This window comes from Netta rufina (assembly GCF_964035555.1).
Source record: "Netta rufina genome assembly, chromosome: 2".
In the NCBI taxonomy this organism is placed as follows: Eukaryota; Metazoa; Chordata; class Aves; order Anseriformes; family Anatidae; genus Netta; species Netta rufina.
In genome coordinates, this window is record NC_140124.1 from 19,503,962 (window position 1) to 19,527,563 (window position 23,602).

Here is a 23,602-nt window from a genome sequence, read left to right on the forward strand (position 1 = left end):
TGAGGCTTCTGAATGCTTTCTGGGTCTTTATGCTTCTCTTTTCCAATCCTCTTCCTGTCTTTCCTAAAGTTACGGCAGTCTTTAGTCAATCGTAAAGCTTTCTTTTGAGATCCACTTGTATGGTGGAGCTGTGTTCAGTTACTGGGATTTAGGTTGTTGTTGTTCCTCCTTCCCTATTGTCCCTAAGTTTGCCAATCCCATTTAATATCATTTGAAGGACAGTGAGAGCAGAAAACAGTGGTCACTATGGGAAATGAGGTGCAGTATTTAAAAAGTCCTTTAAGTTTAAGTGATACAACAGAGCTATCTGTACTTAGAGGAATCCAATAACAGCAAAGCTGTCTGTTGGTTCAGAAGCTTTTACTCAACACATCTAACCATAAAGCAGTACAGAATTATCTAAAACTCACTTTTCTGCCGTTGCTGTTTCTTTTTGTTTTTCTTTGAAGCCAGCAGGACTTTGGAAATCTTGTAACAGCTGCCTATGCTTTCGCCTCTACTAATTTTAATTGTCAGATGACAAGAGCTAACTGCTTTTTTTGAGGTGCTCCTCATTTGGCACTTTAAGTCATAGTTGCAGGTAGAAGAGGGGCTAAGTATATACGTTGCTATTTACTTTTCATAAAAATAAAATGGTTATGCAAATTACTAAGCTGCCTTTTTAAAAAAGAAATTTAAGCCTCTTCCAAAATGAAAATTGAATATAGCATTAGAAGTTGGGGAGATAAGCCTGCTTCTGACGTATACTTCTCTGCAGTATTTTTAGCATTGGTTTTCTTTTTTCTTTTTTGTTTTTGTGCAGAGGAGAAGAAGCCTAAAGTCAAGAAACCAAAATCTGAATTCCCTGTATACACAGTTCAGGAATCAAATGCATACATACCATCATATGACCATGGAGTTTCTATTGAAGAGATTGAGGAACAGATGGATGACTGGTTGGGAAACAGGAACAGAGCACACAAAAAGAAGGCAAGTTCAAAATCTTTAATGTAGTTATCTATTTTAAATATTGATTCATTTCCTTGCCTCTTAAGAGGCATGGTGTATGAATGCCACTACAATATTTGTATACCACTGAAGTCTAGAGAAGTTTCAATTTTCAAGCAGAGACATAATGGAAAAGACTATATCGATGTTCAATATAATTTGTGTAATGATACTGGAAATGTTGTTATAATGGGATGTAGTTAATTAAAACATATGAAAGCTCTCTATGATTTCTAATATAAATACTATTCTTGGTCACTAGAAATTATTGGAACATAGTGCCGTCAAGTTACATGAGGTTTGGTTCTTTCTCTTAATTGCAGTTAATAACATTTTGCTTGTCAGAATAGCTTCTCTATTGGGAAAAAAAAAAAAAAAAAAAAAAGGAAAGAATAAGCCTTCATAATATCCAGGAGTAGTACCTTTTGATTATGGAACTGCTTATGTACTTCGTACATTTGAAGTGTCCTAACTGTACGTGAAGAAGTCCTAACAATATGACATATGTCTGTCGTGGTTTAACCCGACCGGCAGCTAAACACCACGCAGCCGTTCGCTCACCCTCCCCCCTCCCTCTCTGGGACGGGGGAGAGAAATGGAAAGTGAAGCCCGTGAGTTGAGATAAAGACAGTTTAATAAGACAGGAAAAAAAAATAACAACAATAATAATAACAATAATAATAATGATGATACAATGGGGATAATACGAAAGTAATAATAGTATGTACAAACAAGTGATGCACAATGCAATTGCTCACCACCCGCTGACCGATGCCCAGCCTAACCCCGAGCAGTCCGGCCCCCTCCCCCCGGCTAGCCACCCCTATATATTGTTTAGCATGACGTCAGATGGTATGGAATACCCCTTTGGCTAGTTTGGGTCACCTGTCCTGGGTCTGTCCCCTCCCAGCTCTTACTGCACCCCCCAGCCTGCCTGTTGGCAGGACAGAGCAAAGGCTGAGATGTCCTTGGCTTAGTATAAGCACTGCTCTGCAACAATTAAAGCATCGGGGTGTTATCAGCACTCTTCTCATTCTAAGCCAAAACACAGCATTCCACCAGCTACTAGGAAGAAAATTAATTCTGTGCTAACTGAAACCAGGACATCTATCCACCCCTTATTCCATACCATTTATGTCATGCTCAGGTTACACTCTTTTCCATACATTCTAATTAGTCACCTATAGTAATCATGGTAGTGATAACATACAGTATAATATACTATTTAACATGGTGCAATTCAGTTCATGGGCTATTCTCACCCAGTATTAAATCTCCTTGAGGTACACACCGGACCTCTCCGTTCTTTTGCATCACCCACCAAGTATATCCAGGTCCCTGAGCGAAAACAATTCCACGAATAGGTTTGCCTTTTCCTGAGGCAGGAGTAGCCCAGACTGTTTTACCCAGCATATTTTTTACATGCACTACAGGAACTTTATCCCCATCTACAGTACGTAACAGGTTTGATTGGGCAGGTCCAGCTCGGTTGGTAGATCCCCTAGTATTGACTAACCAGGTGGCCTTTGCCAAATGCGTATCCCAGTTTTTGAACGTCCCAGCGCCCATTGCTTTCAAGGTAGTCTTTAACAGGCCATTGTATCGTTCAACTTTCCCGGAGGCTGGTGCATGATAGGGGATGTGATACACCCATTCAATACCATGTTCTTTGGCCCAAGTGTCTATAAGGTTGTTTCGGAAGTGAGTCCCATTATCTGATTCTATTCTTTCTGGGGTGCCATGTCGCCATAGGACTTGCTTTTCAAGGCCCAGGATGGTGTTCCGGGCGGTAGCATGAGGCACAGGATATGTTTCCAGCCATCCGGTGGTTGCTTCCACCATTGTAAGTACGTGGCGCTTGCCATTGCGAGTTTGAGGGAGTGTGATGTAATCAATCTGCCAGGCCTCTCCATATTTATATTTCAGCCATCGTCCTCCATACCAAAGAGGCTTTGACCGTTTGGCTTGCTTGATTGCAGCACATGTTTCACAGTCATGAATAACCTGTGCTATAGCGTCCATGGTCAAGTCCACCCCTCGATCACGAGCCCATCTGTATGTTGCATCTCTACCTTGATGGCCTGAGGTGTCATGGGCCCATCGGGCTATAAATAATTCACCTTTATGCTGCCAATCCAGGTCCACCTGAGCTACTTCAATCTTAGCAGCCTGATCCACCTGCTGGTTGTTTTGATGTTCTTCAGTAGCCCGATTCTTGGGCACATGAGCATCTACGTGGCGTACTTTCACAGCCAGGTTCTCTACCCGAGCAGCAATATCTTGCCACAATGCAGCAGCCCAGATAGGTTTGCCCCTACGCTGCCAGTTGTTTTGCTTCCATTGCTGTAACCATCCCCACAGGGCATTTGCTACCATCCATGAATCGGTGTAGAGATAGAGAACTGGCCATTTTTCTCGTTCAGCAATGTCTAAAGCCAGCTGAATGGCTTTCACTTCTGCAAACTGACTCGATTCACCTTCTCCCTCAGCAGCTTCTGCAACTCGTCGCGTAGGACTCCATACAGCAGCCTTCCATCTCCGATGCTTCCCCACAATACGACAGGACCCATCAGTGAACAGGGCATATTTCTTTTCATTCTCTGGCAACTGGTTGTACAGTGGGGCTTCTTCAGCACGACCCACCTCCTCCTCTGATGATATCCCAAAGTATTTGCCTTCTGGCCAGTCCATGATCACTTCCAATATTCCTGGGCGACTGGGGTTTCCTATTCGAGCCCGCTGAGTAATCAGTGCAACCCACTTGCTCCATGTAGCATCAGTTGCATGATGCGTAGAGGGGACCCTTCCCTTGAACATCCAGCCTAGTACCGGTAATCGGGGTGCTAGGAGGAGCTGCGCTTCAGTACCGACCACCTCCGAAGCAGATCGAACTCCTTCATATGCTGCCAATATCTCCTTTTCAGTTGGAGTATAGCGGGCCTCAGATCCTCTGTATCCCCGACTCCAAAACCCCAGAGGCCGACCTCGAGTTTCCCCAGGTTCTTTCTGCCAGAGGCTCCAGGTGGGGCCGTTCTCCCCGGCTGCAGTGTAGAGCACATTCTTTACATCTGGTCCTGTTCGAACTGGCCCAAGGGCTACTGCATGGACTATTTCCTGCTTGATTTGTTCAAAGGCTTGTCGTTGTTCAGGGCCCCATTCAAACTCATTCTTCTTGCGAGTTACTTGGTAGAGTGGGTTTACAATCAGACTGTAATTTGGGATGTGCATTCTCCAAAACCCCACAACACCTAGGAAAGTCTGTGTTTCTTTTTTGTTAGTTGGTGGAGACATAGCTGTTATTTTGTTGATCACATCCATTGGGATTTGACGACGTCCATCTTGCCATTTTATTCCTAAAAACTGGATCTCCCGTGCAGGTCCTTTGACTTTATTTTGTTTTATGGCAAAACCGGCTTTCAGAAGGATTTGGACTATTTTCTTCCCTTTCTCGAAAACTTCCTCTGCTGTGTCACCCCACACAATAATGTCATCGATGTACTGCAGGTGTTCAGGAGCTTCCCCCTGCTCTAGTGCAGACTGGATCAGCCCATGGCAAATGGTAGGGCTGTGTTTCCACCCCTGGGGCAGCCTATTCCAAGTATATTGGACTCCCCTCCAAGTGAAGGCAAATTGTGGCCTGCACTCTGCTGCTAGAGGGATGGAGAAAAATGCATTAGCGATATCAATTGTGGCGTACCACTTGGCTGCCTTCGATTCAAGTTCATACTGAAGTTCCAGCATGTCCGGCACTGCAGCACTCAGTGGTGGCGTGACTTCGTTCAAGCCGCGATAGTCCACTGTTAGTCTCCACTCGCCATTAGACTTTCGCACTGGCCATATGGGACTATTGAAAGGTGAATGAGTCTTGCTGATCACTCCTTGGCTCTCCAATTGACGAATTAGCTTATGGATGGGAATCAGGGAGTCTCGGTTGGTGCGATATTGCCGCCGGTGCACAGTTGTGGTAGCAATTGGCACTTGCTGTTCTTCGACCCTCAGCAACCCCACAACAGAGGGGTCCTCTGAGAGACCAGGCAAGGTAGATAATTGTTTAATGCCCTCTGTCTCTAAGGCAGCAATACCAAAAGCCCACCGGAACCCTTTTGGGTCCTTGCAGTATCCTCTTCTAAGATAGTCTATGCCAAGGATACATGGAGCATCCGGACCAGTCACAATGCGGTGCTTTTCCCACTCATTCCCAGTCAGACTCACTTCAGCCTCCAATACAGTCAACTGCTGAGATCCCCCTGTCACTCCACAACTATACTGCCTCCGGGCAGATCTCCGGATGAGCTTCATAAGTAGTTGTTTAACTTTAAGCAGAATCTGAAGTGCATTCATGAGGCAGAACAACAAGACTATGGTATTCTGAGTATTCCAGAAATATTCAATATCTTGGAGAGCTATTGTGACAAGCTCAGGGGATAAGAGGGTGGTGAAGGAGGAAGGCAGAGTGACCCAGGAGGATACAGGGGTGGTGAAGGAGAAAGGGAGAGTAAGCAAGTAAGGAAAAATATCCTCCCCTTTCCCCTCCACAGATTGACTCTCTAATGGAGAAAAACAATAGGTATAATTGCTAATAGTTCCCAAGATGCTGTTTCCAAAGTACAGAGTCCACGATGTTACTGAGTATAAATACCAAGTTAGAGTCATGACCAGATATCTTATCGTCTCATAAGCCATTGCTATAACACTTAGTACCATAATGGTCTGAAACCAGGGCCCGGAGAGGAGAAACAACACTACAGAGAGCAAATACGGAAAATAATGTACTATAATACTCAATTTGGAAAACAGGCGCAGCAGAGTTGTGATTAAAGCAATCAGCATCATGACAAGTGACTATTAAGCAGGTCTAATCCTTACACCAATTTTAGTTTAACACACTCTGATCAGATCTGCCGTTATCTCAACCTTTCGGGCCCCACGTTGGGCGCCAAAAAGACTGTCGTGGTTTAACCCGACCGGCAGCTAAACACCACGCAGCCGTTCGCTCACCCTCCCCCCTCCCTCTCTGGGACGGGGGAGAGAAATGGAAAGTGAAGCCCGTGAGTTGAGATAAAGACAGTTTAATAAGACAGGAAAAAAAAATAACAACAATAATAATAACAATAATAATAATGATGATACAATGGGGATAATACGAAAGTAATAATAGTATGTACAAACAAGTGATGCACAATGCAATTGCTCACCACCCGCTGACCGATGCCCAGCCTAACCCCGAGCAGTCCGGCCCCCTCCCCCCGGCTAGCCACCCCTATATATTGTTTAGCATGACGTCAGATGGTATGGAATACCCCTTTGGCTAGTTTGGGTCACCTGTCCTGGGTCTGTCCCCTCCCAGCTCTTACTGCACCCCCCAGCCTGCCTGTTGGCAGGACAGAGCAAAGGCTGAGATGTCCTTGGCTTAGTATAAGCACTGCTCTGCAACAATTAAAGCATCGGGGTGTTATCAGCACTCTTCTCATTCTAAGCCAAAACACAGCATTCCACCAGCTACTAGGAAGAAAATTAATTCTGTGCTAACTGAAACCAGGACAATGTCTATTGTTAAGATTCCTGCTACTTAGAGGTCAGGGTTCTTAGTAGCAGTGTAATTAAGTTCTGGTAAAGTTTATTAAAAAACAGTGGCTTGAAAATGTATAGTTTTCATCTTAGAACTGAGTTGACAGAAGAAATGTTGTAAATTGGACTCCGTACTTGAAAATCTGCCTTGCCTGGCAGACTGAGATGAGAAGGATTGTGTTCCGGGTGAAGTTAGGGCAACACATTGACATTAGTGTCAAAATAGTGAAAAAAGTTCCTTCTGTCATTTGTTTGTTTATTCTGTGCTGCAGATTTTCTCACTCCATTAGTTGGTTGAAAGCCTGTAGAGAATACTCCCTCTCCTTTTTCATACAGACCTAAAATTTTTACAGAAGTAATTTGCATCTTGTATGTCAGATTTATTCATCTGCCAGTACTGGATTCCTAAGCTTCATGACTTCCCAGTTGCCAAGTTTCTCTTGCTGTATGTTTTTATGCCTATTGATTCTCTCTTTCTCTATTATTTAGTACATCTGCATTATGTTTACTTTTATATTTCTGTAACAGATCTCTTCTGCAAATATGCTCAGCTTTTCGCTTCTGTGTAAGGAATTGAAACTCTGAATTCTTCCTTACACACTGGAGCATATTTTCACCCCCTTTCTCTAAGTAGGAACTCCAATCCTTAGTTCTGTGGATGAGTTGCCTGGGAGTTAAGAGCACATGTTTACAGTCATTGATTGCTTTGTGTATCTTAACACAAGAAATCCTTGTGGATTCCTGCTAGTTTAATTTCTGTAAACCAGCTTTTTCTACCAGTCTGTGTTGGCAAATTATTAAAGAAGAAATACGTATGATGTGTGTTTGTTTACTATAGTTTGAATTGGTTGTATGTTTGTTGGACTGTATGGATCCCCAAATTCAGCTACCCCTCTGATGGAAGCTGCGTCTTTCTTTGACTTTCCATGAAAGTCTTCCTTCAGATTTCCATTGAATGAGACTAGGCCTATTCCATCTATGCTTTTGTACCTGCTACATAACGTTATGTAGAAGCTGTGTCCTCGGAGACACTGCTAAGGGAACAAAAGCTGTATGTACATCCTTTCAGAAATAAGAATCACAGAAATGAAAACATCTTGAAGAACTGTTCTTAAAAGGTAAGTAATTTGTTTTTCTACGCTTATACTTGGAGGTTCAGTATTGCTGAATCTCATCTCATTGGTCCATAAGCTAATTTTTTGAATTCTATTCTGCTACAGATGGGGTTAACATTTTAGGGACTGACAGGCAGTTTGCAGGTGTACTGTCTGGGTAAGGTGTTTGACCTGAACAAGCTGTGATGAGGTATGCTTCCTCCCCATGACATCTAGTATGTAGCTGCAATGTAAAATAAACATTTAATACAGTAGTAAAGAGCAACAGATTCATAAACTGTGCAAAGAAATTGAGAATATATGTTGCTGGCTGTAGTAGCTTCTAAGACACATTTGTATGTCTATATACGGATGTTTGTGTCATATGATTTGTAATAAGCTCACTGGGAAAATGCTTGTACCATGAGTGAATTGTTTCTGACTGTCATTCAACTCATTTTCCATTTTGGAAAGTTGTATTTTCCTCCATAACACATCATTGATGTGAACCTGGATGGCATCTGTCTCCCTCTTCTGCTTGTTGCATGGACATACAATAAAGTGATGTGTAACGTTCATTTCTGTTTGTCTGAGGGAAAAGTTACTCTTTCACAAATCATTTTGCCATCAGACTTTTTCTTGCGATTGTCATGCTTCACTCATTTGAAAGGTTGTTAAGTTGTGGGTTTTTTTCCTCCTTCTTACAATAGCTTAGGGATGTGCACTACATGCAGTAAGCCAGACTTGAGAGTGGTTATCCATGTGAAAAGATCAAAGTGGCTCAATAAAACAGTATGTTACTACATCATCCATCTAGAACTAAGGTATTGGAATTGCTCTCTCTGATGTCAGTATCCCAAGTCTAGATGATGCAATTTGATGATACAGAAGAGCAAATATAGTTCTTCTTTGTTTTAAGAAAGAAAAACCTGTCAAACTACCAAGTAACCTGTCAGTTAAGAAAGGAATAGTAGTAATGCAAATATACATGAAAAATAATATAAAATAGATTGGGGAGTACCAACGTGTGTTTCAGATTGTTCTACTAATTTTTATTGGTAGTTCAGAAACCTTTTTTTTCCCTGTATGTTGTCTGTATATGGTGTGGAAGCTATTAAAGCTATTAATTAATTACTGTTTCCACAGGGTTTAAACACTGAAGTAGATAAGGAACAGGCTATAGAGATGAAAACTTGCTTCTTAGGCAAGTTAAAATGGTCTACAAAATAATGGAAAAATATATACAACTCATAAGGGTACATAGCTCACTGAAAACACGCTCCTAGTGCAATAACGTTATTCTCCTCTCTTACTTAGGGACCTAAGCTTACCATGTTCTCAAGGGAGTTTGTCTCACCAGGTTGTTACTCTGCTTGAAACTGGATGTTAAAAGAAACTATGGCAAATCTCCTTTGGGAGATACTCAGATAATGTTCGGTATAACAGAACTAAGAAGTAATTTTCCTGCAATTCTCAGCAGCAGTGGTCCACCCCCATTTAGAATTTTGTATAGTTTTCATTGTTACACTTTTCAGAAAGGAAAAAAAAAATAACAGGAAGAATAGATCAGCAGTAAAAGAAACATAGAAAATCTTTATTTATGAGGAAAAGTTGAATAGGTTGAGTTTTAGTCCAGAAAAGGGAAGCTGTTGGGAATAACTGGATGCATTGTTTTTCCAGTCCATTCCAGGCTGTTCTAGGTAAAATAATAAATACAACCGTTCATAAATACAGAGAGAAAGAAATATTGAATTTAATTTGCAACAAGGAAGTTTAAATTGAAATGTGTGAATGTGTATGTGGAGACACATGACTAGAGCATGTTACACAGACCATTTATGAAACCTTCTTCAGTTGTCTATCCTGTTCTTGAACTCCATCTGTAAAAAATAGTGTGAGCAGACTCAATTGTATTTGAGAGCATGGAAATGAAGTAATGAGACTCTTGAGATTTTTTTCAGTATAGGAAATACGTACTTAGCTAGCCCTAAATTGCATATTCATGTAACACTGTCTACAGTATTCATATGAACTGCATATGATTACGAAGCTGAGAGGAATTACTAAAAGCTCATTCTCATGCCAGTTGACAAACTTTTTCTGTACTTGTTTGAAAGAATTTCTAAAACTATCTTTGTTTGGTCATTAAATGTTTATGCTGCCAGATTAGAACTTCTTTAAAGTTGTTAAGAGCAGATAAGTAGATAAATTTACTTAGCTTGAGCTTCCAATTTTCACTTACCTGCCACCAAAAATTGACCAGAATAAGTGTTCTGTGTATGCTTGTTAAGATTTAAGGAGTGCAGTGTTACTGTAGGCTTCCTTCTAGGTTACACTATTTTGTTGCCCTGTAATGTTATTTAAGTATTTCATTGCTTTGTAGCCATTTAACCCTTCACTTTCCTGTAAGGCAACCTGTTATGTAGAACTGGATGAAAAAAGAGCAGCTTGTTAAGGGACATGCTAAGTTGCATCTGAACTTGTTCTGTCCTTTCTGCAAATATTCATGCAAAGAATGTATGTACTTAACATTTCTGGAGTCACTCTATTGATGAATCATTTCCAAGTAATTTCTCTACCAGAGGGATTTCTCTCATAATCTTTGTTCTGATTTGATTTTACGTGATTTGTACCAAACGTTTTCACGAGAGTTCTTTGTTTATGTGAATAATGTTGTTGTTGTAGGAAAATCTTGGCCCTTGAGAAATCAATGGGAGATTTATCATGGTCTTCAGTGGGAGCAGGATTATAATTCCTTTTGGTTTACAGATTCTTCATTTTCTCCCACTGGAATCTCCTATTCATTCCATATCATTATTTGACTTCATTCATCTCTGAAGATAGGATTCCAAGTTCTACCTCAATGAGGGATGAATACTTTTGACCTTTTGATATTTGCTTGCTCTGTTAAGGGGAAATAAAGGTGGAGAAAGACAGTGCCTGATCCCTTCCAGCTGGACCAGATGTATGGATAAAAAATCATGTTTCTCATTATTTTTGTTTTTCATGTCATCCTGCAGCACTTCTTGGCATTTGGGTGTTTTTGATATTGCTGGAGCACCTGGCTTGATTTTACTAAAGCAGGAGTAGTAAAAACTACTTTTGTGCACAGAGATGGGAAGCTTAGATAACTTGAATCTCCTGCATTTTCTACATTTTAGTTTTTGGCCTTAAATTAGGAAAATTAAAAATACTACAAAAGAATATGTAAGCATTGATTTACAGTTTATTAGTAGATGCTGGAAACATAGTAATTACCTTTTTTTTCCAATTGTTGAACTGTAGGCTGTAGTGATCTTGTACTGGACTCTTTGTGGTTAAAATGCTGATTGTATTTTTTATTCTTCTCAGCCTGAGACTTCAAAGTACTATACGTCATAGATGGGATATTGATAACTGAGTCAGATATGTAATCACGAAGGTTTTATTTGAAAGCTGACTGTGGAGCAATGGTATAAAATAACTAAGCTGTAACCAAACAACAGAGGTCTCTCCACTTTATAACACTATAAGGCAAAATGCTATACAAATATTAAATTATTATTTTGTTAGCTTAAAAAGTATGGTTTGGACAATTAAATCTTAGTCATTTTATAATCTTGCACATTTCATAATTGCCAGCTAGCCTGCCACCTGCTCTCTTCTGCCTTGAATCTTCCCACATCTGTGCTGCTTTGAAATCTGAGTATGCTTTCTCTTTAGTAGCAAATAACATGGTGCTTGTTCTAATCAGACATCATATGACAGATTACCTGAATACAGTTTCCAGGCTTTTAAAAAATGTTAATTCTTCAAGCAAGCAGTTTGTATCTTAGCAGGATTAAGGTGCTGCGTAAACCAGATGTTTTAATAAATTGGTCTTTGAGGGAAAGGATTATACTGTTTTAGTGTGCTACCTGAGGTCACCTAGTTTTGAAATACTCAATTTTCTTACTCTAAGCAGTGAAAGAAATGCAGTATCTGAAAAGTGTGTTTGTATTCTAACTCTCTTTTATTCTTGGGACAGAGACACGTGAGTAACTAGCAGTCTGAGGTTGCACATGGTGTCCTGCTAGTGTGCCTCGACCCTGACCCAGAGGGATTGCTGTAGGTTGAGAAAGTAAATCACTCTGTATGCCCATTGAGTTTAAGCTTCTATATTGAGACTGCCAGCAACCATACCTGTTAGTGTCAGTTATGATGCTATTCACTAGGAGCTAGTCTAAGCTCATAATACATTTTAACCTGAGCTCCAAACTCTCATCAAATGGTGATGACTTGGAGTCACTATTGATCTGGGCCATATTGAATTTAGTGACCCTGAGGTGAAAATCTCAGTATTCTATTACCAATCTCTTAAGCAATGTAGTGTCACTGAAAAGATAACTTCATTTAAAAAAACATAAAAATCTGCATTACCATGGTACTGAAAGTGTTAAGTCAGAAGACTCCAGGCTTTCCTGTGGTTTATTATGGTTTGTGTCACTGCAGATGTTGCAGACTTAGCATGAGTAAAATGTTGGTTTTTATATTTTAAAATAACTCTTCAATTAAAAATACAGCTAATGTATTTTTAATTTTCTTTAGAAACAATGTAATTATTTGCTTTTTGAATCCTTTTTCCCTGAATGCAGAAAATAGTGTTTCTTTCAGACTTGTGCCTGAAATATTTACACCCCTATGGACTTTACTTTGGACTTGAATAGCTTTCAAGAAGAAACTAAGTGTGATTTATTTTATTTTTTTCTCAAATACTATTTTTAGTTTTCCTTGGGGAGGATGACCCACGTCTTTAAATCAGGAATAAGACCTTTCTGCTGTTCAGCCATGAATATCAAATCATTAGGGTAAAAATCTAATTTCATTTGCAGTATTTAACATGCAATGCCTTTAACTTCCTCAGCTTTTCCTAAGGAAGAATTAAGTTGAAGGATGATTGCAATAAATTCTTTGACTAACATCTCAAGTTGGTGTCTTCAGTGGTATGACAGATACCCATCAATGAACAAATTGTATTTATAAATACAAAATGAAGAAAATAAATTATCATAGCGATGGGTTCAGAATAAAATAGAGTTTTTGTGACTGGTGTAAATGCCAGAATGTGTAAATGCTAGAAGTGATAAACATTGCACCAAGAATTGTGGAGTTCTGCCCCAAATTGGTCAGGAATAGAAAAAGACTGGGAATAAATCCCAACTGAGCCACTGCTATGTAAGAATGTGGAATTTATATATTTCCTTTTATGTCTTTCTCTCTTTGACCTATTATTTAGGTTGGATAGGTTGACAAAGCATAGGAAACTTTATTTCTTTATTTATTTTATTTATAGAAAGCAATGGAATGTTTATAAATATGTAATTCAGTAATATTCTGCTCTCAGCTGTACTGTGGCTGGCCAGAATTAGTCTGGGTGGAGAGGTGTCGTAATCCATGCAAGCAGGAAAGCTATGCTAGGAACCTTTAAGGAGATTATAGAAAAGAATCTAAATATCGTATAAATTATTTGATATGACATTTAGGGAGAAAGTTTTTGTTAACAGTGCATGTTTCACAGGACTACCAGAATTGTCTAGTTTGCAAAGAAAACAAACAGGCAAAATATATATTCCCCTAAGGGCGTTTCCAATGCATAGTTACAATATGTTGTATAAACACTCTTATGCTAGTTCAAAAAAAAAATACAAAAACAGCAATGCAGATGTACTGAATTAAGGCCATGCAGTTGATATTTGTCTGATATTTCCTTATCTTGAATGAGTTTTTAAACTTTCTGTCTAATTAAATATAGCAGGGTAGGTTCTTGTCCTGGGCAGAGCAGACTCGTGCAGCCTGATTTCAGCTCCGTGCTGCCGATGCTGTGGTGTCCATGTCCAGGTACAGCTTTCAGCGGTTTTCCAACTGAATCTGTGTTCCTGAAGATGTGATTTCTGTGACCTGCAGCCATTGTTCATAGAATCATAGAATCGTTAAGGTTGGAAGAGACCTTCGAGATCATCTGGTCCAACCATCACCCTAGTTGTCTGACCACACAATTTTACACGTGTATTTTCCATACCTAGTCCACAATTTTTGGAGCCTGACAGCTGAAAACCACCAAAAGCTCAGGTTAATTGTTCGAAGTGTACAAACCTGCAGGGCTTTCCAGTCACAGCTCTCCTTTCTCACTGGGCAGCACTATAACCTCTAGTTAGACACCTGCCTGGGCCCAGGCTCGGGCTGCATCACTTCCAGGGCTAATGTAAATCCTGTTATGTTAACTTTTAGAAGTCAGGCTGAACTTCTTCATTTACCTCATGTCCTAAGCCTTGTTTCATTTCTGAGGCTGACGTGATGGCTGTCTGTCACAGGGAGACACGGTAGTTGACGTAAGGAAGCCTGGTACATGTGAGGAGAAACAGGGATGTGAACTTTCCCAAGCAGCCCTTGACAATCTGACTCTGGCCAGAGTGTCTCTTCTGACTTGACTCTTATATCCATTTTACATAAATTTGCAAGATTATCACTTGTAAATACTAGTCTTCATTGCACAGGTCTTGTCTTCGTCTCAACGTGGGGGAGGCTGCTTCAGTGGGGGCCCAGGTGGGCCCAAGAGGCACTGGAAATCCCAGTTTCCCTCGGCAGTATTCTTCTTGCCTGTCACCTCACAAAATGTGTAGTGGCTCCTGTCTCTAATGCAGAAAAGAAGAGCAAAGAAGCAAAGAGAAGACTGCAGTTGTGTAAGGGGTGGAAGCTGGAGAAAGAGGTAGAAGCTAGTCACTCACTGTGACCTTGCCCCACTTGCTGCTGCCCATCCAGCAAGAAGGAGAGGGAACAGTCCTGCTTTGACATGTATCCGTGGAGTTTCTCCAATAAACCAGAGGCAGGGACTATAAATATCCCTGAAATGGGATTTTCACAGGATCCACAACTTGGGGATCAGGAAGAGTTTGCAGTTCATGGTGTTAGCATCTGTAGTGCATTTCGCTCATTCTTCTTCCAGCTTTTTGAATCTAAATTTGAAATGTTTAGACGGTGGCAAAATAGTTACTTTTCTCAGTATAAGTCCAGCTATTTTTAAATTGGAGAATGAAGCTAGTATCAAATAAATCTAGTTTTAGTTTATAAATGTAAATAAATACTGATTTTTCAGTATTTCTGTATCATCTTTTTCAGATAAATCAGTTGGGGAAAAAAAAATCTGGTTCAATTCAACGTCTGACTTTCTTGCATAATGCACAATGCTGCTTCTTCTCTTCCTGAGTCCATGACTATAATGGCTTCTGGTCACATTTATTTATAGAAATTGCCTAGAAATTATAATCTAGGGTAGACTCCAGCAACTAAAAATACACTGAACAATGTGAGATACTTGGCTTTTGTTTCACCAGTAAAGATAAATATGTAATCCTGCCTTTGCCGAGGAATGATTTGATACTATTGTCATAAGCATTTTGCCACTTAGGACTTTTCAGAGAACCTCGATCTGGTTATTAGCCATTTTCTGTATAGTTTTTGACAGGCAGGAAGCGGTCTTGAAAATATCACCTTTAGTCTTCAAACCCTCAGCTGAGCACAGTTAAGCATGCAGTTACATTCTGTTTAAGTGAACAGGAATTGTGTCCATGTTTGAAGTTAAGTACCCTTGGAGTTGGGATACAAATTATTTGGCCTGACGAATCCTTTATAAAATGTAGCTGGATTACATATTACTTACCCAAACCCGCAAAAGGGGAGAGCACTATTAATTGATGACACGTTATGAGAATCTGCATATTGCAGTCATGGGGTGTTTTCATGGTGGTTACAGCACTTCCCACTATTTCCAGGAGGCAGCACTTCAGAAATAGGGTGACTGTGCTGAAGGTGCACCCTGTGAAGGAGGGGAGGTTCATGCATCATTTGCCATTGAGTGCTGTGCTGTGAAAGGAAAACCTGCGTTTGGCTGCAGCCCTCAGACTTTCACAGCGGAAAAAGTAGCCCAGCCTTCATGGTTATGTTTGGTAATTTGACAGGCAGATTCAATGTCTATATGTTAAGTAGTTGAAGTAGAGTTGCCCTTATTCTCAGTTATACAAACACTTTCATGATAATTAAAACAATTTTGAAATTTAGGTTTCCCTTGGAGGTGCAGATACTTGAAGTTGCCATCACAGATGTGTTTTATGAATTTGTGAAAACTTGTCAGATTTTTTCTTTCCTGTGTTATTACATGACAACTTGGACTGTTGCAAAGTGGAAGAAAAAGCTTAGTTTAGTACAGTCCATGTTCATGATGTTTTCCGGGTAGTTTGTTTGGGTCCTAAGTGTGTATCGTTTCTGATTCTCGCAGACGTATTCCATTGGGTCAGTAGATTATTTTTCTTTTTATATATTTTATATATTCTTCACAACCAGTTGTTTTGAACCATGTACAAAAAATGTTAGGCAGTAGGCTAGATAACATTCTGAAGTTCGGGTCTTTGCTGAAGAGAACTAGTGTATTGAAACCAAATCTTTAAATATTGGTATTCTGCATAGCAGACTGTTATCATCCTTGGTCATCTTGTACATTTGGAGAAGGGTGCAGGAGATCTCCTTTGAGTTTAATATATTGATTGAGCTAACTCGATGAGCCATACTTAACATAGAAGAAATATTTGAATATTACTGATGTCACTAACTGCTTTGTAGTTGTGTGGCATGCTCATGCATGTTTGTGATCCACAGTACCTCCTGCATTCAAGGTAAAAAAATCAAGAGATCAGAATATCTGAGCTATTTTAGGGAATAACGGAAGGAAGAATGTTATCCAGACATTAGTTGTGGTGTTGAAGTAGTTCTGATGGAAACACTTCAAGCTGCATTATGAAGAAAGGCATGGGTCAACGTAACGGACACTGATTTTTGGATAAGCTATTTAAGGTGGATGAAGGTAGGAGAAACAAGTTGCCAGTAACAGACCAAGGTTAAAAAAAAAAATAAAAATCTAGATGTTAGTGAGATTAAGATCTATGTTATGATAAAGTATGCCAGGAAGGAAGACAGGAAAAAGCTGGACAACGAACAGAAGTGAGCAGCACAGAGAGTGTCATCAACAGGATTAGCAGGGTAATAATATTGTGCTTGTTATAACAGTCTTTGAGATTGAATATGGTTTAGAATATTGGATATATATTTTTAATATCATACATTAATAGTTTCAAAATACCCATAACGTGCTACATTATCCTGATGTGGGCCAAGGAAGAGAGTGTTTTACACTGTCCAAAGCTGTTAAGTGTTTGAGACTTGCTTAGTCTGCTTAGTATTGTGTGAGACAAAGTAAGCCTGCAAGCACAAACACTGTAATAATAAAGACTAATCATATGCTTTAATGTATCTAAATGTCTCTGGGTTCATCTCACCTAGCAAATTGAACAGCATGGCCAAAGATTTAAAATGTACCAAATAATTATGAAAAAAAAAAGTTGCCACCTGCAGTCTATTGTTTACTTATACCCTATGCACTTATTTATTGAAGTTTCTGAAAGCTACAAAATTATTTTCCTGAAGAATTAACTGACATACATTCTAGAAGGTTTGCAATATCATATTCTATATCAAATGGAAATACTTTTGAAACTGCTTTTAAATATCCAAATAGAGTGGTGTTTTGAGAGAGAATTAAACTAAACAGTTATTCCCTTTCTTTGGGAATTTGTCTCCACATTAATGTATCACAGGCCAAACCTAATTACCTATTCAACCGATAGTTTATTTGATCTGCATGCCTGAGTGTCCTACAATCAAATTTACTGAAGAGCTTCTCACTTTTTTCTGCATTGCCTTGAAGCAGCTAACAATTAAAAAATAAATGAGTTAACACTTTCTGCTAAGTGCAACCATTTAAGTTGTAATATGCAATTAAAAACTACATTTTAATTTCTGTTCAATTACATTGACTTAAATAGTAATTTTAGTGTTATATTTATGAGCCATTTAATTGTGACATTTTTCCTTTGGCTTGCTTGATGGAAAAGTAGATTTGATTTTGAGAATGCAGCAGGAAATAACCTGTCTTTTTCCCCCATGGTTTGCTATAATGACAAACAGGGAAGAAAAAAAAAAAATAACAACAAAACACCACACACACACAACTAATCTGGGTTTTGTATAAATGCTACAGAAAATTTTCATTTCAAAAGCCATGAAAATGTCATAGTTTGAATTATTTTTCATGTTTTTGAAAACTCTCTACTGTCTAGGAAGAATATTCAGGTTGCATTATGGAAATGTAGGCAGGTATTTGAAACATTCCTGCATATGTCTGGTCACGTTAACTGCTGTGTGTTGGAGAGCTCCATATTAAATCTAGAATCAAAGCCTGGTAGAACCCCAAGTATGAACACACAAAATGAATTGTAGAGCAGCTGCCCTTACAGCAGTATATTGCTGTAAGGGATCCCTCTCTAGCAATGTGGATTTACTGTTTTTTAGCTTTAGCAGGTACCTTCATGGTAGGAAATTCTTGGTGCTAAAGGGCTGTTCAGTCTAAGAGGAAGAAATAGAGGGCCAGTGGCTAGGAGTGCAAGCCAGAGACAGTAAAATGGATCTAGTGTAATAGTAATCATCTTGTGAGTATAGAGCTGTTTCATTTTTAAGTCACTGTTTGCCACTTTTTCTGTCAGATGACTGATCACTACTGTTTTGGAGTATTTGCAACTTTCTGAATGTAGTCATAACATTAAAAACTGCCTTACTGCTTCACGTAGCAGCTGCTTAGCTTGATTTGTATTGACTTCTCATCCTCTTCCCCTCCTTTTTGTCTATCAAAACACACATTTTTCTGTGTTAAGATACAGCTTATTATATGAATAGTGTGGCAGCACCACATAATACTATCAGTGGTTGCCTGCCTGCAAGAGGTTAAGGAAACAATAAATATAATTATAAAATTACATATATATCTATATATATGTAAGCTTATATATTACTTGGCTCTGGTGAGGCCAAACCTCAAATAACGTGCTCAGATTTGGACCCCTCACTACAACAAGGACATCGAGGTGCTGGAGCATGTCCAGAGAAGGGAAACGAAGCTGGTGAAGGGTCTAGAGAACAGCAAGTCTTATGAGGAGCGGCTGAGGGCTCTGGGGTTGTTTAGCCTGGAGAAAAGAAGGCTCAGGGGAGACCTCGTTGTACTTTACAGCTACCTTAAAGGAGGTTGTAGAGGGGTGGGGATCGGGCTTGTCTCCCAAGCACCAAGTGACAAGAGGAGGGGAAATGGCCTCAAGTTGTGCCAGGGGAGGTTTAGGTTGGATATTAGGAGACACTTTACTGCAAGGGTTGTGTGGCATTGAAACAGGCTGCCCAGAGAGGTGGTCGAGTCACCATCCCTGGAGGTCTTCAGGCAACTTGTAGATCTAGAACTTCATAGAACGGTTTATTGGTGGGCTTTAGTACTAGGTTAAAGATTGGACTAGATAATCTTAGAGGTCTCTTCCAACCTGAATGATTCTGTGATTATACCTATATATAGGTACATATATGTACCCCATATAGGTACACAGCTTAGGAATGAGCTGAACAATAATACTATTTTGACCCATATTAACTATGAAGTTTCTGAATAGATGGAATTTGCTTTCCTAAAAACACAGGAGAGCTGTAACATTGACAGTATAAATTTATGAAGATATTTGAATTTGGGTTTATAAGTTGTTTAAATTCTCATCGTAAATTTATAACTTTCTATTTTTCAGTGTTTAAAAATAGTCTACTAACAAGATTATTTAAAATTATTATTTGATTTAAAAATAATCTACTACAGTTAGGATGAATGAACAGAGTGCTTGAAGGTTTTCAAAAAATGTCAAACTTCTGTATCATCAACGTGGTAGTCAGTGGAAGAATCTCAGATATACCTACTTTACTGGAATTATTATTCATGTCTCCAACTAAAAACTGAAGATAGCTGCTTGAGTGGGGAAAAAAGCTTCAGAAAGGGGAAGGCTTATGCGGAAGAGTGTAAGATTTGAAACACAAATGCAAATCCATAATAAGGCATGCCCAAGAACTCTGAGGAACATCTTGTTAAACGTGTGAAAAATTATTACTTTTTTTCAAACAAAATAGATGCGGGAGCACTGCGAAGGATTTTATTGAACTAGGGGATTATCAAAGTAAGAAGCAATTTCAAGAATGCTAGGGCTAGAAGTCCTTTTCACCCATGTTTACTACAAAGCATCTTAGGGAGCTGAAAACATCAGATATAGGAGGCAAATGAGGAGGAAATATTTTAAGGTTGAAGCATTCATCTGAAGTTGATAAATAAAAAAAAAATGCTCCTTCACTATCAGTTGATCTAAAAAGAACTCTAAAGCTATCTAACACTGCTGTTAATATTTTAGCAATTACTTAAAGGAGTGTTGCAATGAGAGATGGAAACAGGATACTGATTTTTGGACTTCATTTTGGATTCTGGGTAGTACAGACTGGTGAGATAAGTTCTATGCTGGGTGATTTTTTGAAATTACAAAATGAATGGTATCAGTATGTGCGCCGATTTAAAAACAGTAGTAAAAACAAGCAGAGTTCCATTGTGTAAATTTCTGATTAATCCTCCCTTGACTGCTGTGTGCAGTTTGGCACATAATTTCACAGAGGTTATATTGGAATTGGAGAAGGTTTTGAAAAAGGCATGAAGAAAGTATCGTGCACGAGATGGCTTTTACATGAGAAATCAGCTCAATAGGCTTGGACTCTTTAGCCTAGAAGAAACAACTTACAGGGAAATATTTTAGAGGGGTATTTTGAATGATGTGATGCGGAGGTGAGTAGACAGGGACTCAAAACCAGGAGACAGATGTTTTCAAAGCTAGCAGGAGCCAGGTTCAAAACAAAAAATGAGGCAATTCTTTGCGTAATGGCTAGTAGATCTGTGCAGCTTCTCATGAAGGCTGTTTCACAAATGCAGAAATTTTAGATAGTTCGGGAAAGAGTGGACAAACCATTGAAAGAGAGATTCATTGAGGGTTACTAAATAGAAAAAATGAATCAGGCTAAAGAGATTCCTTAATCTGAAAATAATTGGAGGTAGGGAAATTGTTAGGGAAATTATGGTTAACATACATGCTTGCTTCCCTCTGACTGTTGGTATCTGCATATGGCCCCTCCTCTTTCAAAGAGAGGGGGACTGGAAAGGATAAATGATAAAACGGAGTCCTCCTTGTTATCACAAAGTATATGTTAAAGTTTTCTGCAGTTGCACTCCCTGAGCACTAATTATGAGCTTGCTGGCCTAGCTTGGCCATTGGTCTGAAACAGTAGCTGTCTTTTTTTGTTGGCTCACGTAATAACAATTGTCCTAGTAGAAGTTGGATTTGACTAAGAGCTTTGAAGGACCAAAGGGTTATGCGAACATGTTGTGGCTTTGAATGTGAATTCAGATCATTAATAATTTAGCAGATCTTTAGAGTTTTAGCAGATCTTAAGTGTGCAGCAAACAGCTGGATCACAGTATCAGATGTGTATGAGATAAAAGAACAACTTCAGATTTAATACAGGTAAAGCAATAAATTTTAAGAATACAAAATAATAATATAAGAATAAGACAATACAGGTAAGAAATTAAATCAACAATCCTTTTTCATCCTGTTCTGATGGTTACTGGGTAGAAGCACCACCTACTTGTAGGTTAAATGTATGCTGAATTGCAAAACTTTGGGAGTTCACTAGAACCCTTGTATTACAAATGTATCCACAGATATTTTTAAGTACACACTGCCTTAGGGTTCATTTGCAAGATCTTTATCTAGATATGCTCAAATCAGTAAATTACCAAATTTAGATCACAGAATCACAGAATTGTGTAGGTTGGGAGAGACCTCAAGATCGTCAATGATATATAGCACAAAGTTCTGGGCAAATTTAAAACATTTTCCAAACTTCCGTATAACTTTCATCTTAATCGAAGAATTTAACAGTGTCTTGATGACAGTCTAAAGCTAAAATTGAATCTAAAAAATCCAATTACTTCTTGTTGTCAAGTCAATGTAAATACCTTTTAAACTTCTTTATAAACTCTAATACTAACCACTTCCCAATTCTATCAATAAAATAGTGTGAAGTTTTTATATTTAACATTAACAGGTCTAAACATATCACTCTGCTTTCTTGCTAACAAATGCTTTGTTGTCTAAAAATCGGCTTTTCATGTCATTGAAAATATAGCTTCTCTTATTTTTTGAAAAAAAAAAAAAAAATCCTAATAGTGTAAACTCTGTTATGCTGAAAGAGATGGTATGAACTTGCTAAGTGCTGATGCATGCATAAGTGTGGTGCTAAACAATAAACTGCATTCTTATTTTTGCTGTAAAAGGTCCAGAGTGGTTTGGATGAACTAATCCTCCAGTATTGCCAGTTATGTGTGCTAAACCATGTTAAGGGATTATTATTTAAGGGAGTGCTATGATTTTTTTTGTGTGTCCACTTGTAGTATATTTTCATTTTCAAGACAATAGAGCGTAACTCTGTACTTTTTATTTTGTATTCAGTATGGGAAGTTAATCCCAGAACGGGGCTTTTTTGATGCAAAATCTGAATGCTTGTGTAGTAACAACAGCTGTCCCCTCACCATGTGGTGTCTTCCATTGCTTTACTGTAGAGATGAATTTTGGCCCAGTGTTTCAGTAATATTGGACACACATGGTTTTAGGTGACAAAGCAGGATGTTTATGCATTTATTTGACTCTCGCAGTTACAGTTGGCTACAGATTAGAACAGGGAGAATACATTCACACCATGACCACCCTCATAGCTGCTTTTAGTAGTTGGATCACAGTAGGCGCTGTTGCATCTAAAGGCACAATTAACTGTTGCTGAGGAATTGCAAATTCACAAAAGCTCTTTACAGCTTTAGCGGTTACGGGTGGATTTCCTAAAAGCTTTTTCAAAGATTTTCCAAATTTATAGATGTTTCAGATCTTTACATTCTGGAATTGTCAGCTTCAAATAAGATTAATCAGTTGATATTTTAATTTAGCTAATGAATTCTTGTGCTGTGAGTTGGCTATATAATCAGTTTCAGATCTACAGAATGATTACAGTATAGTCTGTTATTTAGGAAGATAAAATTACTTCTGTAATATTTACAAGTGGTTAGTAAAGTTTTTGAGCATGGAGAAAAACCCTTATCAAGAAGTCTGAAAATGCAGCTTATCAGAAAGCTTCTGAAGTGTGCACATCTCTGAAAAGATCATCCTGATTTCCATGTGTAATTGCTTAGATATGCTTTGGATGTGGTAAGAAAGAATAGCTCTGAATTTACCTAAAATTAAAAAAAAAAAAAAACAGTTTTAATACAGATTAAATAGAAAATTACAGTAAGTTGCTTATTAAGGCTAATTTTGAGATATGAAGTTTGACTAATTTTTTGAACAAAATGCTTTTAACCAAAACGCAGTAAGAATTCATTATTGAAATGACAGTGATGAAATTTTCATCAAGTAGAACGTTACCCCAAAACTTCCCTTCAAAAAAATCTCAGGGAGATGTCTTAGAATAAAATATCACCTTGCTTAATACAATACAAGAAAGAAGATTATTGAGCCATGTGGAGATGTGCCATGTATTTCCCATTTCTTCCATAGGCCATCGTGTAATTGTATCATTATGCCTGTAACGAATGAGAGATCTATGGCGCACGTTACACACAGTATTTAAGCATCTTGAATTATCTGCAATGACTCAAATATATGCTAGACTTGTATTAAAAACTATCCAAATATGAATGTCTGAGGCTTTCAGCATTGAAGAAAGGACTACATGGATCCAAACCAGGACGATTGATGAAATCCTTGCTACTATTGGCTATTATTTACTGTCTTTTAAGTGGCAGGTTGTATTTATGCCAATTTATCTGCTTCAGGGAACACTCTTGATAGCAGAACAAAGTGAATAAAAGTAGTTTGCTTTGCAAATGAATGCAAATGGTGGAGCCTTTCGGGAAGCCCTTTAACAGGAGCAATGCACTT

General features: G+C 38.7%; 1 protein-coding gene across 1 annotated transcript in view; it reads left to right on the forward strand.

The window, feature by feature from the left end:
* Positions 1–23,602, forward strand: part of DNAJC1 (DnaJ heat shock protein family (Hsp40) member C1) — a 103,692-nt gene that overhangs the window by 64,851 nt on the left and 15,239 nt on the right. The window contains exon 8 of the mRNA XM_084281325.1: positions 803–969. Within this exon, the coding sequence (XP_084137451.1) occupies positions 803–969 (167 nt within the window). The remainder of the gene's footprint in view (positions 1–802; positions 970–23,602) is intronic.